Genomic DNA, 16,340 nt, shown 5'->3' with positions numbered 1-16,340 from the left:
AATAATTTATTTGAACAATAGCTTATTTAAAATTATATATGTGGTATATTGTAGCAATTGAATTTGAATTCCTGATAAATACAAAGGTAACTCTATTATTTTACTTGTTAGGCTTAATATTTTGAAAACTTCATTTGATAAAAATTTCTTCCACAACAATGATTATGAAGAAAATATTTTTACATCTGAGGTATAAATTTTATATTGTTATATGCACTCTTTCTTGGTATTGGTTATTCTAATTTGCTAAGAAATCTTTATGATAAATTTCACGGGAAAAATATATTTACTTATTTACAGATGTGTTCGATGAAAGAAAACATGAAAAGAATACAAAACAGGCTTCTTAAGGACATGGTAAATTGAGTATTTAGTTTGTGCTTTTATTTCTCTAAAAGGAAATGTTTCCAAGGTAGTTTTTCTATCTCTTTGGGTGTAGGAGAGGCAATTCCAGCCCACTGATCATAGTTCTTTAAATTAGGCTAGTGGGAGCAGATTTATAGTCAAAAGATAGGGGTGATTTAATAATGCATTCTTATTTAATTTGCAAATTAAAAAAATAACAAGATGAATGATTTCATTGCACTGTATCGGGCTTCTCTCTCAGGACAGAGCTATCCTGAAAGGTTGTAATACAGCAGAATTATCGTCCACTTGGATAACAAGACCTCATTTACTTAGATTTCGGGGTCTAGTAGACCAGCAGTTGTATACTGGGGCTCATGTACATCAGAAAGGACTAAAGGCTCTGGTCTAAGTGAACCAAGGCAGCAGGCCTTTTTAAGTAAAACTTATATTCTGTATACGAAGATCAGTACTATTAATTTATGTATTATATTATAATAGAATCTTGATTTACTGAAACAGTATGGGGTTCAGCATGGTATGGCTAAGCTGACTTAGTTTGAAGCAAACTCCCCAACCAACTGGCTTGATCATTATTGGAATGTTTTTCTGGGCTATTTTAATCTGACTTTCTACCTTTAAATATTAAATCTAAATTTCATTGACTTGAGGATTTAAAATATTGGAGGTCTTTTCTCAATTGATCACCTCAAATGTCAGTGATAAACATAGAATTCTCTAGTTATTTAATTTAGACCTTGGGGGATTGAGTGAAATGAGCACTGATTTAATGTATTTATGAAAGTTGTTGTTTTATATCTCTAGTAACAGCTTTTTAAAATTTTTATTTGATGGTTTTACAGTGATAATATAAAATCTAATTAAGTGTGATTTTGTTTTTTGACCATAGCAAGAAGAGGAGCTTCTTAATGTACGCAGAAGCCTGATGTCATTATTCATGTCTGAAAGGAAATGTTAATGTTTGAAACCTGGATGTTAACCTGTTTTACCTAATTATTCTTTTTTGATATTACTGAGAAAATACAAATGTTATTGTTACATAGCCTTACAAAGAGAAAAATACATACCCCTTTGTAGGAACCTCCAAATTCAAAGAAATTGTATCTTATGGACAAGAAAAAAACACTACGACTTGGTTCCAAGTCCAAAAGACTTTATCTCTTTTTCTAGAGAGAAGAAAGCAAACAGTAAAAGGAATTGAATTATTTTTATATTAATATTTGTATTAGGTCAATATTACTGAGTATATTCACTAAACTATTTTCTTTCATAAATTAAAATTCTATAAAATTATTTAAAAATGAATATAATTGCCTCAAGTAAAGTATTATTTAAATTTAATAATTAAAAGTATACCACAAGTAATAAAAATTTAGTCATATTTAGAAGTGTGGTTTGAAATCCTAATTTAAAATGCTTGCCTGAGTGGTGATATTGATACATTTATTCAGTTATAGCTCCAATGTATTAGAAGGCATTAAATAGCTGAAAATAGTTACTAGATTGCCTAAGTATTTTAATTCTAGGTAGAAGTCCTAACTCATAAGCAGGCTATTTTGATAAGTATTTTTTATCCTCCTAGTATTCATTGTAATAATATTTTGCTGGATTTGTTTTAATTTTATAATACATTAAAGTTGAAATAAATGCTTTTATCACTTGGATAAATAACAAAATATTTTATAAATCGCTTTCCAATATCTGTCTCCAACTAGACATCCAAAGTGTAATACCAAGCAACCTGAGTATCCTTCACATACTTGTAACAGAGGGTTTCATAATACCAGCATTTAAATATAGCATAGAACTGATGTGAGCAAGGAGTGCCCTGCCACGCAGGGGTGTCCACCGCGTAGGGGAGCCCCACGCGCAAGGAGTGCGCCCCATAAGGAGAGCTACCCAGCGCGAAAGAAAGTGCAGCCTGCCCAAGAATGGTGCCGCACACACGGAGAGCTGACACAAGAAGATGACGCAACAAAAAGAAACACAGATTCCCAGTGCTGCTGCTAAGGATAGAGGTGGTCACAGAAGAACACACAGCGAATGGACACAGAGAACTGACAACTGGGGGCCGGGTGGAAGGGAAGAGAAATAAATAATAAATAAACAAACAAATAAATAAATATAGCATAAAAGTAGCTTCCTAGTCAAGGTAAGCAAAAAAAACCCCAAAACAACTCTTTACATCTTAGTCAGCCATATACAGTTACCAGCGAAGATTTATTAATAGAGTAATGGAAATTCTTTTTCAAGAAACAGCCCAGCTCAACTATAATATTAAGAATTGCAACTCCATGTTGCGCTGGAAGACTTAGAATTAATCCCATCATGCCTTGCTTACCTGTTTTATCTCATCCTTATCCAGGCTCATAAAACAGCCATCGTACTTATTCCTATATTGCGTGTATATATATATATAACCCAGCCCAAGTTCCTGCTTCTTTCCGTTTCCTCTACGACCTTGTCATCACCAATAGTTACATTCTCTGAATTCTGTCTTTCCAACTTGCTTTCTAGAGTAGCTCTGGGCTTTTTACTCCACCGTTTTTCTCTGTGCCTGTCATCTCTTCTCCTTTCTAAATTCTGTACTCCAACATAATACTCTTCTTGCTCTCTCTCTTCCTGTCAATATTATCCACTAATTTATATCCCTCACTATCACTAGACCAAAATGATACATTCACACTTTAAATTTACAACCACAGATTTCAAATGGGCATTCAACATTGTTCAGCAATATGTACTCTGCCCTATTTATTCATCTTTTCCATGTTTCCAGAGTATTATTTTGACATCAGTATTTCTCCCCTTCAAGCTGATGGCCTCACCTTTTCTCATCTGCTTCCTAAAAATCGAATACATTACTTGCATCAATACCAGCATTTTCTGATTTGTCTCTTTAAGAATAATCCCTCTTCCAGTGCTCTGATTTCCATTCTCTTTGGCTTCTCTCTAGTGGGTTGTATAGCCTATGTTTATTAAAAAACAAGCCCTCCCTTGATACCATGTTTACCCTAACTATTGCAACCCCCGTGTAATTCTCTACTTGCCCCTCCCCTTCCCTCAGTCCAAGACACTTCTGTTCCTACTCTTTGACTGAAACTGCTTTTATCAAGACAGTGATTATATTTTGCCACATCTAATATCTGCCTCCTTAGTGGCACTTCACACTTAAAACCCTTAGTATGCATTGTCAGTCCTTGTCTCAGCTGCTTTTTCACCTCTAAATGTGGGGCTCATTCCTTATCTCTTTTCTTCAATCATATTTTCTCCTTGAGTAATTTCATCTAATCCCATGTAAATAGTCATCTCTGTGTTGATGACTCCCAAATGTATCTGATCTGATCTTAACTTTGAGCACCAGAATATAAAATATACTTTCTTATTGACAGTTCTAATGAATATATTGAACTTAATTTCTTTTCATCAGTCTTCCTTACTACCTAAGAAAAACAAAAATAAACCTTGTCCTTCCATCCCACTTTTATCTTCCCAAATATAAAAGCCAAAACCTAGAAGTAATTACTGATTTCTTTTTCTCTTGACCTGTTAATATGTCATGTACTGCAGATTCTGCTACCAAAATATCATTCATATATCTGCCCTTCCCACTGTTATTACCATTGTCATCATCAACATCCTCTCAACAAGGCAAATGCAACGGCCTCCTAAATGGTTTCCAGCATTCACTCTTGCACTCCCCACAAGCCATTACTCACTTAGCAGCCAATATAGTCTATAAAACATAAAGCATACCATTGTCACTCCCTTGGATAAAACTCTCCAGTGACAACACATTTTTAAACAACCAGGGGGCCAAAGAAGAAATAAGAGAAATCAGAAAATACTTTGAGCCAAATGAAAATAAAACATAACAAAACTTACAATGCAGCAAAAACAGTACTCAGAGAAACTTACAGCTGTAAACATCTATATTAAAAAGGACATCTCGGGAAACGGACTTTGGCCCAGTGGTTAGGGCGTCCGTCTACCACATGGGAGGTCCGCGGTTCAAGCCCCGGGCCTCCTTGACCCGTGTGGAGCTGGCCCATGCACAGTGCTGATGTGTGCAAGGAGTGCCCTGCCACACAGGGGTGTCCCCCGCGTAGGGGAGCCCCACGTGCAAGGAGTGAGCCCCGTAAGGAGAGCTGCCCAGTGCAAAAGAAAGTGCAGCCTGCCCAGGAATGGCGCCGCCCACACTTCCCGTGCCACTGACGACAACAGAAGCGGACAAACAAACAAGACGCATCAAAAAGACACAGAAAACAGACAACCGGGGGAGGGGAGGGGAATTAAATAAATAAAATCTTTAAAAAAAAAAAAAAAAAAGGACATCTCAAATCAATATCCTACATTTATGTCCTAAGGAACTGGAAAAAGAAGAGTATAATAAACGTAAAGTTAGCAGAAAGAAGATTAAAGCAGAGGTAAATAGAGAATAGAAAAAGAAAATCAAAACCAAAAGTTCGTTCTTTGAAAAGATCCATAAAATCGACACCTTTACTTAAACAAGAAAAAAAAAAAGACCCAAATAACTAAAATAAGAAATGAAAGTAGGGACATTACTATTGACCTTACAGAAATAAAAAAGATTATATGAAAACACTGTGAACAACCATACACCAATAAATTAGATAACCTAGGTGAAATGGACAAATTCCTAGAAAACATAAACTACCAAAACTGATTAAGGGAGAAATAGAAAATCTGAACAGACCTCTAACAAGTAGAGATTGAATCAGTAATCAACTTCCCCCCCTCCCCCCAAAAAAAATACCCAGAAACAGTTACTGGCAAATTCTACCAAACATTTGAAGAATTAACACCAATCCTTCTCAAATGCTGAGAGGGGGGCAGCATTGTTTTGGATATTCTGTGAGAGTTCTTTGGGTGGTGAAGCACACACACAGATAGCCAGCAGAGAATGCATGAAAGGATGACAGCTTTGTTAGATCTAAGGCCCTGGAAGGAGAGGAGGGTAGTGAGAGGTCCACTAGATTTTCCTAATGTAGGCTCCTGTGAGGGTCCGAGGAGGAGGTTGGATAGAAGCATCTATGTGGCTTCCGGGCTCTTGGCTTTACTGTGACCCACAGGGAGGGGGTAGGGGTTTCCCACGGATACTGGGGAATAGCAGTTTCAAACTATTAAGCATGAAAAGAAGGAGGTCCATTTGGAGAACAGTAAGGTCTGTTTGAAGAAGCTGAGGACAGTTTGTCATCATCCAACCCATATGAGAGTTCCTGCCCTGATAGTAAATTATGTGGCACAAAAGAGCAGAAGTGGCATGGGGCTGGCTGTTCAGAGAAGCTAGGGGCAGCTCTTAATCCAAACCATAGAGGTACATGCCACCTTGCTAATTGCAAGTACATCCAGGGCAGGGGTAACGGGTGGGGGTTGAGGAGGGAGGTCGCTCAAAAGGGAAACTTACAACAAGCCAGGCAAGATGACCAAACACCAAATATAATTTCTTTTATGCCACTTACAAGTGCTACTCTTATACTAAAGCCAGACAAGACATCACAAGAAAAGAAACTACAGATATTCCTTATGAATATAGATGCAAATGTCTCAAAAAATTACTAAACAAAGCAACCTATTAGGATTATATACTATAAACAAGTAGGATTTATCCCAAGAATACACGGGTAGTTCCATATATGAAAATCCATGTTCTCTACTACATAATTAAATGAAAAGGAAAAAAACATTCATCTCTACAGAAAAGTCATTTGATAAAATGCAGAAACCTTTCATGCAAAAAACACTGAAATCAGGAATAGAAGGGAACTTCCTCAGTGATAAAGAGAATCTATGAAAAATTGACAACTAGAATCACACTCGGTGGTTGAAGACTGAAAACTTTTCCCCTAAGATCAGGAACAAGGCAAAGCTGCCCATTTTTGCCACTGCTTTCCAACACTATACTGGAAGTTCTATCTAGAGTAATTAAACAAGAAAAAGAAAAGGCATCCAGATTGAAAGGAAGAAGTAAACTGTGGTCACAGATGGTATCTCATATATAGAAAATTTTAAAGAACCCACAAAAAACTATCAGAGCTAATAAACATTCAGCAGTTGTATGAAACAAGAGCAACACAGAAATACACTAGCAATGAATAAAAAAATGAAATTAAGAAAATTTCATTTAAGGTAACATCTAAAAGAGTAAAATAATTATGAATAAATTTGAGGCACAGGATTTAACACTGAAAACTACAAAACATTGCTAAAATTAAAGAACTATATAAATGAAAAGATACCCCATCTTTGTGGACTGGAAAACAATATTGTTAAGATGGCGATAGTCACCAAAGTGACCTACAGATTCAATGCAATCCCTATCAAAATTTCAATTTCCGTTTTTGCAGAAATAGAAAAGCCAATTCTAAAATTTATATGGAAATGCAAGGGACACAGAATAGCCAAAACAATCTTGAGAAAGAACAAAGTTAGAAGGACTCCCAGTTCCCAATTTCAAAACTTAATACAAAACTACAGTAATCAAAGCAGAGTGGTGCTGGCATAAGGATAGACTTACACAGCATGGATTAGTATTGAGAGGCCAGAAATAACTCTCACCTCTATGGCCAGCTGATGTTCGACAAGGGTTTAGTAGGGGAAATAGTCTCTTCAACAGATGATGCTGGGACAACTGGATATCCACATGCAAAAGAATGAAGTTGGACCCCTAGCTCGTATCATATGCAAAAGTGAACTCAAAATACATCAAATTCCTACATGTAAAGGCTAAAATTATAAAACCATTAGAAGAAAACTTAAGGGCAAATCTTCATGACCTTGAATTTGGTAGTGGATTCTTAAGATATGATGCAAAAAGCACAAGCAACAAAAGGGAAAAAAAATATTGATCTCCGTCAAAATTTTTGTGCGCCAAAGGACACTATCAAGAAAGTAAAAAGACAACCCACAGAATGGGAGATATTTGCAAATCATATATCTGATAAACATCTAATACCCAGACTATATAAAGAACTTAAATTCAACAAAAAGAAAAATTCAACAAAAAGAAAACCCAATTTTAAAATGGGCCATAGATATTTCTCCATAGAAGCTATACAGATGGCCAAGAAGTACAAGAAAAGATGTTCGATATAATTAGTCATTAGGGAAATGTAAATCAAAACCTCAAGGAATTTGTATAGGCTATGTTGCCAAAGATGATGTACTTGTAGTCAATTTTTTGTTTCAACATAGGTCAAAAGAGGTCTGTGGAAATGTTAAATAACACCTAGAAGAAAATATTATTATTTAAGGAATACAAATGTGTTGTGAGATCAATATGTTTTACTATCATAAACTTTATATAATTTTAGCTTTTGCTGTGACATCCATTTTACATAAAAGGAAGTTGGTGCAGTGGGCTGTCACACTAATGAATCATTGCCTTAAATAATCAACAAGACTTTTATCATTTAGCTAATTCCATGTACATAACTACCTTCATGTACATCACTACTTCCAGCATGAGTTTGAGTGTTGAAATTTGAAATAGATTTGATGTTAAAAAAAAAACTTTAAGCTTTATTTAGAAGCACAATTTAGCAATTTGAGTTTGGTATATGTAATATATTTTAACATTTTCTATTTTACTTTTTTTTTTTTTTTTTTTTTACATTTAGAGAAGTTGGCAAACTTTTTTCTTAAAGGACCATAGTAAATATTTTAGGCTTTTTGGGCCAAAAGCAAATTTGAGGACATCACATAGATACTTAAATAACCATTTAAAATTTTAAAACCATTCTTAGTTTGCAGCCCACTAAAAGGAAAAATGGTGGAATATAGTTTGCCAACCCCTGGTTTAGAGGAAAAATATTAAAGATCAGATTTTTCTGTTCATTAGAATTTTATTTCTCAACTTACCTTGCTATTTTACAGAAATTGTGACTTAAATCAACTTTGTATTAGCAGAGGCTAGTGACTTTATTAACTAATATTTAAACTTTCTTCCTTTTTTTTCAAACCTATGAAAGATAAATAATCATTGTACTTCATGACTTACATTTCTTACCTGGATCACAATACCTTGTTGGTGTAGGTTTTCCACATACTCTCAAACAAATATAATTGTAAGGTGATAACTGTTCCGGAAGTGTACTTGGAAAAGGACATAGAAGAGAGAAAAAAATTGCAGAATTAGTATAGCAGGCTTTTAGAAACCTAAATACTAAATTCTATCAACATGAGGAGAGCTAAATGTCACTGATGCTGTGGATGCCCCAACACCAATTTAAAAGGCCAGTATATCCTTTGAGAGTAAACTGTGTTTTTCATTTAGCATTTAATTTTATATTACATTTGGCATGTACAAAGTGATGTATTCTCCCAGCTTGTGGATTGGTGTCTAGTACGGCACTTGTCAGTTGTTGGAGTTAGTTCTTTAGCATTCTGTCACTATTACCTATTAACAACACTAAGTGACAGTTATTGCATATGAATACATACTTATTTCTAAGTAGTTCCTAAACATATATAACTAAAATTAAAGTAAGCACAGAAGGAATTATAATGCTATGGACAAAACAACTAAAGTAGAATTTTGAGCAAAATAGCATACCAGGAAATAATAGCAACAAACAAATCTAACTGGAATACAGCAGTTAGAGCAAGATGGTAGTTGCTTCCTGAGAGTGCTTTGTGCCACACCAGGAGTCACCTTTAGAACCAAGAGGCAGTGTAGATAGAAGGTATATACCAGTCTTCTATGGCACACATCTGAATCACAGTAACTTTTTCAATATATGTGTTTTTGAAAAGGGAAAATAAAATGCATTTAGAAAATACATATATGATTCCATGTTTGCAGTTTTAAAAATTAAATTATTAGCATGTATGCCATATCTAGAGTTCTCTACAATTTCTTACTATCAAGAAAATACAATGGTCATAATTTCCTTGTTTGCATCTTTGTGGAGAGTTACAGTTGCAATTAAGGACTTTTATAATTGTTTTTTATTACTCTAAGCATGATACTGTTGTTTTTACAGAGCTATGAAGCTAAGTGACAGCATTTCCATAGTTCATTGTAACAATTTTTTGTCTAAATATGTATGAGTGGTATGTTCCTAATGAGATCATCAATAAATTTGCAGAGAAACAAATGCAATTTATAGGAATTCACTGTTTACAAATATTTTTCATTTGTTTAATTTGATAGTATCATCTCCTGAGATGTTTCTTTCCTATGAAATACCCTGTAAGTAATCTCTGGAAAAGACTGGGGAAAGTGGGTATTGGAAGCAATGTGGACTGATAGTTTGTTGCTGTTTTTCTTTTTTAAGGTACTGAGGCAGGGTGTTGAGCCTGGGGCCTCTTTGTGAGGAGCTGGTGCTCAACCACTGAGCCACATCGGCTACCCTGAGTTGGTTGCTTCGTTTGTCTGTTTGCTTGTTGTTTTGCTTTTGTTTTTAGGAGGCACCAGGGATCAAACCCGGGACCTCCCATGTGGGAAGCAGGCGCTCAAGCACTTGAGCCACATCTGCTCCTGAACAATAGTTGTAACAGTATAATTAGGAGTCTGCATTTCTGAACTTGAGTTACTACTGAAGAACTATGGACATTTTACCACAAATAATAAATTTAGACTTGTTATTACCATATACTTCCACAAGATGGACCTCTTTATGTTAGGTGTTTGCTTTTGCTGTTTTTTTTTTTTAATATCAAGTTTCCAAAAATTGTCAGATGATATAAAGTCCCTTTAAAACACTTCATTGTACTTTTTACAAAGCCATACAGTATACAGTCCCATCAAATTGGCTAAAAACTTGGATTTAATTTCCTCTCACAAAATTACCAGTAAAGTTTATTTCAATCTTTTAAATTGCTTAAAAACAGAATTTCTCTGATGATTGAAATTTTGTTACGTTTTTTTATTTTGTGAAAATTGGAGCAAATGATTTGTAAAGTCAAATGCACAAAAACCTCATTATTGACCACTAGTAGTAATGAAGAATTCTGATAATTCAGATACTGTATCTGTTTGTTATTGAATAAGGCAGAAATTGTGTTTTCTAAGTCTCCCAGTTCTTATTTATACAATTTTCTCTTCAAATTTATACAATATATGTAAATTTATATACATATGCATGTACATCACCAGTACCATATGATTTATAAATAGCTTTTTAATTTTCTTCTTCCAGTTAGCATGGTTGAGATATTTGAGAAATGACATTGTATACTTTAGTGCAGAACTAAGTGTACTTAGGTAGAGTAAAATACTTATAGTTTTAGCTTGTCTCTAATCTATAATGCTTGATAAAAACATGAAATAAGGAAGTACAATTTAGAGTAATAGTTTATGATTAATAAAAATATAATGGTAGATGTTAGATACTACTGCTAGAAATTTTGATTGTAATGAAAATACTTGCTGGTTTTAGGTGCATGTTAGAACCCTTGAGTCTGAACCAAAACCAAACCTTCCTCTGGGTATCCTCTACTCTACCTTAAATTTAATCATCCTCAAGTATGGTACACTACTTCGGCAAAAAACTAAACATGTGTTCCATCTACCAGGTCATCTGTAACCATAGCTGCATTCTAGTCCCTTCTAAGCAGTACTGATCATTTGTGCTTTCAGGGCTAGGGAGCTTTCTAGAACATTAGTACCTTTTTCTTTCTTTTTTTTTCATAGTAAGTATCTCTTTATTTCTGTGTGAGAAAGATTGGAATCTTAGTTGCACATCATTTGGAGTCCAATTAATAGCATTTGAAAATTAAATAAAGTTTAAAATGGGGAGCTGTTAATATGTAGCTAAAATTAGGGGGAAAAGTAGATCTAATTTCCTTAGAACTTGATGACCATGAATACTAGGTTATGGATAAAATAGAGTACAAAAATATATATATCTTAAGTGCTTGTAAAATTAAGGAACTGGCTTCTGATTAGGATTTAGATATTATCTCATTCACAGATCAAGAAACTGTTTCAGAGAGGTCAAGAGATTCACAGGTTACACAGCAAATGAGAGGTGGCGCTGGACTTTTGCTACCATAATACTGATTTTTTATAAAAGATTATAATTCAACCTGCAATATGCTTGTTAGTATCTAGGATTGATCACAGGTCCCTGAGGACAAAGTGCTACTATAAGCAATTTCCATGAGCAGCTTGGCCCCTTCACAGCTTAAAATAAAAAAGGAAAGCTAATAGGAAGCAGTGAGGTAGCATACATGGTAGGAAGTCAGAGAGGACTTTCAGTTCCTCCAGGTGTTATCCAGCAACCATATCAGCAACCAGCATTTACTTGATGCTTAGAATGTGCTGAGCACTGTGCCAGAACTTTCCCTACTTTATCTTCTTTAGATATTTGCCACAATGCTGTAAGAGAAATGGGATCGTCCTATAGAGAAAACAAGTAACTTGCTGAATGGCACACAGTTTGGATTTGAGCACAGGTTCTACAAGCGCCTAAAGCCGTGCTCCAAGGCCCTGTGCCTAGGGACTCACCCCTGTACTGGGAAGGGAGGGAGGGAAGGAGCAGGTGGGCCCACAGGAGGGCTCATTTATGTAAGGACACTTGTTCAAAGGCCAAGTAAAAATATTTTTCAGGTAATATTAATATTTTATTTTTCTCCTTTGTGACAAGATTAATCCTTTACTTGTGTGCTGGAGTAAATTCCTCTCTTTAAAATATTCACTCCAACTAAACCTGTGTCTCTCAGAAAAGGGTTTTTAATAATGTTTACAAATGTGAACTTAAAAATACTCTTGAAGTAAGAGGATATAAACTTCATTTTGGTAGGCTTTTTTAAACAAGTTATTGCTTGTTTCCAGGTTAAATGTACCCTTCAATACTCACTGTTACATAAATCAACTAGGAAAAAGATAATTTGATTTTCAAAGGTACAACCTATATATGCTAATAGCATTTACAAAAAAAAATAAGACATAAATTGGACTTCTTTTTCTTGTGTTTGGATTCTGATGGTTCAAAAGCAATAAAACTTGACTTATTTCACAGATCTGTGTGCTAACAAATATCTCGTCCCAATCCCAAGAAAATGTAAAGCCTGGGTTCATTTCCTGCAATAAGTAGTCATTTAATTAAAGAACAAAATTAACAGGAATCAAAATGTTGCAGCTGTGTTTTTGTGTTAGACATTATATAAAAAACAAAAAAGTATAATACAGTAAATCATTTTGTATAACATGAACGTAAAGAGTTTTCAAATTAATTATGATCAGAATAAAAATGTCTTTTCAACGTAATACTGAAGGACACTGCATCAAATGTCCATTATGTCAGAGGCCTTGGAATGGTAAGCCTGCACATGCACATCTCCTGTTCTCATTAAACTGCAAAACTGTTTAAAACAAGGCTTAAAGGCAAACAACAGTTTTCTTCTGGTAGAATTACTCTGGGTCTTAACTGACCCTAACAGGTCACAACTCTTCAGACACCAAAGAGTGAAATGTGTCCTCTGGTTACTCCTCTTGCAGGTAAGTGTGGCAAAGATTTCACCTGTATGTGTGGTCCTGCTTCCCTCATAAACATATCAGGTAATCTTGAGCTGAATTTCAGGAAAGTTCCCTGATGAATGTTCAGTGTTGGTATCAAAAATTAAACACAAATTCTTCTCAGAAGAAAATCTCTATGGCCTGTGGAATCTAGAAATTATAAAAAGACCAAAGAATTTAAGGTTATACCTCTAAAAGTAAAAATTGCCAAAAAACCTTCTACAAATTTTCTACTAATAAAGCTTCTAGAAGTCCAATATGTAAAATACTACAATGTAGCTGCTCTGGTTAAAACCTTAGAGAGACCCAGAAAGCCCCGAGCTCTGGGGCCCCTTCTGAACCCTAAAGGTATCATGCTGAAGCCTCCTCACCTGGGACTTAGTATGAAAGCCACTCTTTACCATCTTTGAATTCACAGAAAAGGCCAGGGCTTTGCCAAGTCATTAGAGATAATGAATTATTTGATAAAACGAGCTATTGGAAATTACAGTAGAATTATGTTTATGGTGGCTTTTTTTTTGGTAAATTGGTATTGTGTTCATAGTAAAGTTAATAAACTCAAAATCTCATACAGAATACGAGTACTGTTCTGACTTAAAAATTGGCATTTAAGCACTAAAATGTGGTGGTGTAAAAATCTTATCACAATTATTTCCTGACCATGTTTTCGGCTTACTCTTGAAATTTTCTCCTCTAAGAAAGCTATCAAAGACCTTGGAGAAAAGATTAAATATCCTCAGTAAATGTCTCTTTTAATAATGTATAATGAGAATATATATTAATTTGGAATTCCCTTACATAGAATATAACTATATTCTTTTTTAATACAGAATGAGCATTACAAATAATAGTGGATGTTTTGCTAGAGAATAATAGCAAATAAGATGATCTGTTCCTCCCCAAAGATATGTAAGTCATGGGGGAAAACTTGAAAACTTTTAAAGAAACAATATTTATCTGAATAATTTTCTCCTGCCCTTCCTACCTCCTCCTCCTCCGTTCTATATATGCATCTCAAAACGGTTGCGTAGATGGAGGTCTATCACCTGTTTCCTGTCCCTTACACACATTGAGCTTACTACCATTTTAAATCACAATTACAGTGGTCACTTTATTTTCGTTTAGGCAGTAGTAGCAGTATTTAGAATTTCCTTCCTCTTTGTATTTGGGACTTGAACATCTTTAGACCAAGGGAGAAGGGACAAAACTGTTGTAGTTGATTGCTGCTCCAATTATTCCCATTAGGAGTAAAGGGATGTGAGAACTTCAAACAATTACTGGCTCTGGTCACAAAGAAGGGGAAAGAAAACTAAAAGGATATAGACTTAAATGAGATAGAGAGAGGACACTCTTCTCTTCCCGACTTTGTCATCAACAAGAAGCCCAGTGTTATCCCTTGTTTATAATAATGTGGACAGAGACTACATTCTCACTGGGCTGTAAGCGCCATGAAGGTGGGAGCTTCTTTAATTCACAGTTGCATTCCCAGCACCTAGAATGGTGTCTGGCACATGGCAAGTTCTCAAGTACTTGTTGAGGGAATAAGCTATCTTTGAGCTCTGGGGTAACATGATGTAAATTTAAATTTAAATAAGGTAGGAAAAAGTAATGGGAAGTTGGAGAAGGAGTAATTTCACAGTACTCCTGTAAATATAAATAAACTGAGAAGTTCTGTAACCTGATTAGGGCAGGAAGTTCCTGAATACTAGAGGTAGGGAAATAAAATACAGAGAAAATTTACTTTCATTGCTTTGAGGCTAATTTTTATTAACTATATTAAATAAACCAATGATTTGTGTAACACCATTCTATATATCACCTTTCATCACACCTGTTAAGAAACCACGGGAGTAGGCAGCATTTTAAATTGGGCTGCAGTCTGTCTTCAACAGAGTTCTTTGCAGAAATGCTGGATTTGCTTAGCTGGATACATAGTTCTTGGTGGCTCTTACACATAAAGATTCAAGATTTTTCTTTTTAATAAATACTTTCATAAGTATGATAAAATTCACACAAATCTGACCTTGTCAAATGCTTGCTTGATGCATGTACCTCCATTTCATTACTTTTGTATTCATTTAGTTCTTTACGAATTGCTGCCTGAAATTTAAAGACAGGACACTGCATTACAGAATTTTGCAATCGAGAATCTAGGAAGAAGCCAGTTTAATTCCCACGTACATTTACATTTTGCGTCATTGGCTAAGTAACATTGTCATTAAGTAAAGGTGTGGATGGGTTCTTCCCAGTGTTTAGGGCCACTAATCTGGCCCTCTTCTAGCTTCCTAAAACCCATTTTCATCGTGTACTTTTCAGATAAACCCTCCAGGGGCCAAGTGAAACAAAAATCAGACAAAACCCCTAGGAAAAGGTAAGGCTTTGAAGCAAGAATTTCATGGGAGTATTATTCCCAGACTCAGATCTGTTACCAAAGATACTTTTCTTACCCCCTTATTACCATGATCCTGAGAGCACATCAACCACAAATAACAAAAGTGCAACCCCAACATGCTTGCATTTCTCCAAATTGATGCAATAGTTAGGTATATTTATAAACTCACTCATGCTCATACAGAGCATATAAAAAATTGAGAAAAGATTATTAAATTCAGCACATTCATTTGCAGAATGTTATTTTTTTTCTTCCTAAAGGCATTAAAAGTTCTGAAAATGACTTGAAACAGAAAGGTATGATGAAAAAAAGGCTCTTTGGAGTCAAACACCCCTGGGCTTGAATCCTGCCACCCAGTAGCATTTGACCATGAACAAGAACTTATGCACTGAGCCTTTCCACATCATCTGTTCAACAGGGATAATAACAACACCTCTCCCATAGCTTTTTGTGAGGATTAAGTGAAATAATGCCTGAAAGCCTGGGTTCAGTACAGAGCAGAGTAAGTGCTCAGGGAAGTTAATTCCCTCTACTTCACCCCCTTAGCCACTGACCCCCTGACTCTGACCAGTGCCCAGAGATACCCCAAACAGGATGAGTCCAGTAGAGTCCAGAGGCTCTTCCATGTCGCCTGCACAGGCTTTCCTGTGCCCTCTTGAATCTGTTCCTTTCCCCACTGTCCACGCTGTAGCTCCTTTTATTCAAATCTGTGTCACTTGGCATCATCTAGTCTCTTTTGTCAGCTGTGCATCCTTTTCAGTGTGTCCCCCAAACGACAGTTCCTCGGGACTGGGTAATTCGCTGTGAGAGCCTGTCTTGTGCACTGCAGAATGTTGAGCAGCATCCCTGATCTCTGCCTGGTGAATGCCAGTAGCAACCCCCTAGTTGTGACAAGCGCCAATGTCTCCAGATCTTGCCAAATGACAATGTACCCTGAGGCAAAGCTGTCGCTTTAGGACCACTGTCCTATAGTGACCCAGGATTATCTTTGCAAAACCCACATCCAGTCAAGTCATCACCATAATTTAAATTGCTGATGGCTCCTACTGTCCAAGAAAAACTCCCTGGCAGGACGTTTTTCTACCCTTATTACATGAT

General features: G+C 35.6%; 2 protein-coding genes across 3 annotated transcripts in view; one reads left to right on the top strand and one right to left on the bottom strand.

Annotated features, from left to right (window-relative positions):
- The window catches only part of SYCP2 (synaptonemal complex protein 2), a 104,649-nt gene extending 102,628 nt beyond the window's left edge, over nucleotides 1–2,021 (top strand). For both annotated transcript variants that reach the window (XM_023589314.3, XM_058287274.2), the window contains 3 exons: nucleotides 112–190; nucleotides 301–357; nucleotides 1,256–2,021. In XM_023589314.3, coding sequence (XP_023445082.1) covers nucleotides 112–190; nucleotides 301–357; nucleotides 1,256–1,324 — 205 coding nt within the window. In that variant the 3' untranslated portion in view covers nucleotides 1,325–2,021. The remainder of the gene's footprint in view (nucleotides 1–111; nucleotides 191–300; nucleotides 358–1,255) is intronic.
- An 8,220-nt stretch (nucleotides 2,022–10,241) lies between these two features.
- Nucleotides 10,242–16,340, bottom strand: part of PHACTR3 (phosphatase and actin regulator 3) — a 213,522-nt gene continuing 207,423 nt past the window's right edge. The window contains exons 12-13 of the mRNA XM_058287272.1: nucleotides 14,874–14,950; nucleotides 10,242–13,000 (exon numbers count right to left, since the gene is read on the bottom strand). Coding sequence (XP_058143255.1) covers nucleotides 12,985–13,000; nucleotides 14,874–14,950 — 93 coding nt within the window. The 3' untranslated portion in view covers nucleotides 10,242–12,984. The remainder of the gene's footprint in view (nucleotides 13,001–14,873; nucleotides 14,951–16,340) is intronic.

Source organism: Dasypus novemcinctus, chromosome 24, assembly GCF_030445035.2.
Source record: "Dasypus novemcinctus isolate mDasNov1 chromosome 24, mDasNov1.1.hap2, whole genome shotgun sequence".
NCBI lineage: Eukaryota > Metazoa > Chordata > Mammalia > Cingulata > Dasypodidae > Dasypus > Dasypus novemcinctus.
This window is presented reverse-complemented; position numbering and strand designations above follow the sequence as displayed.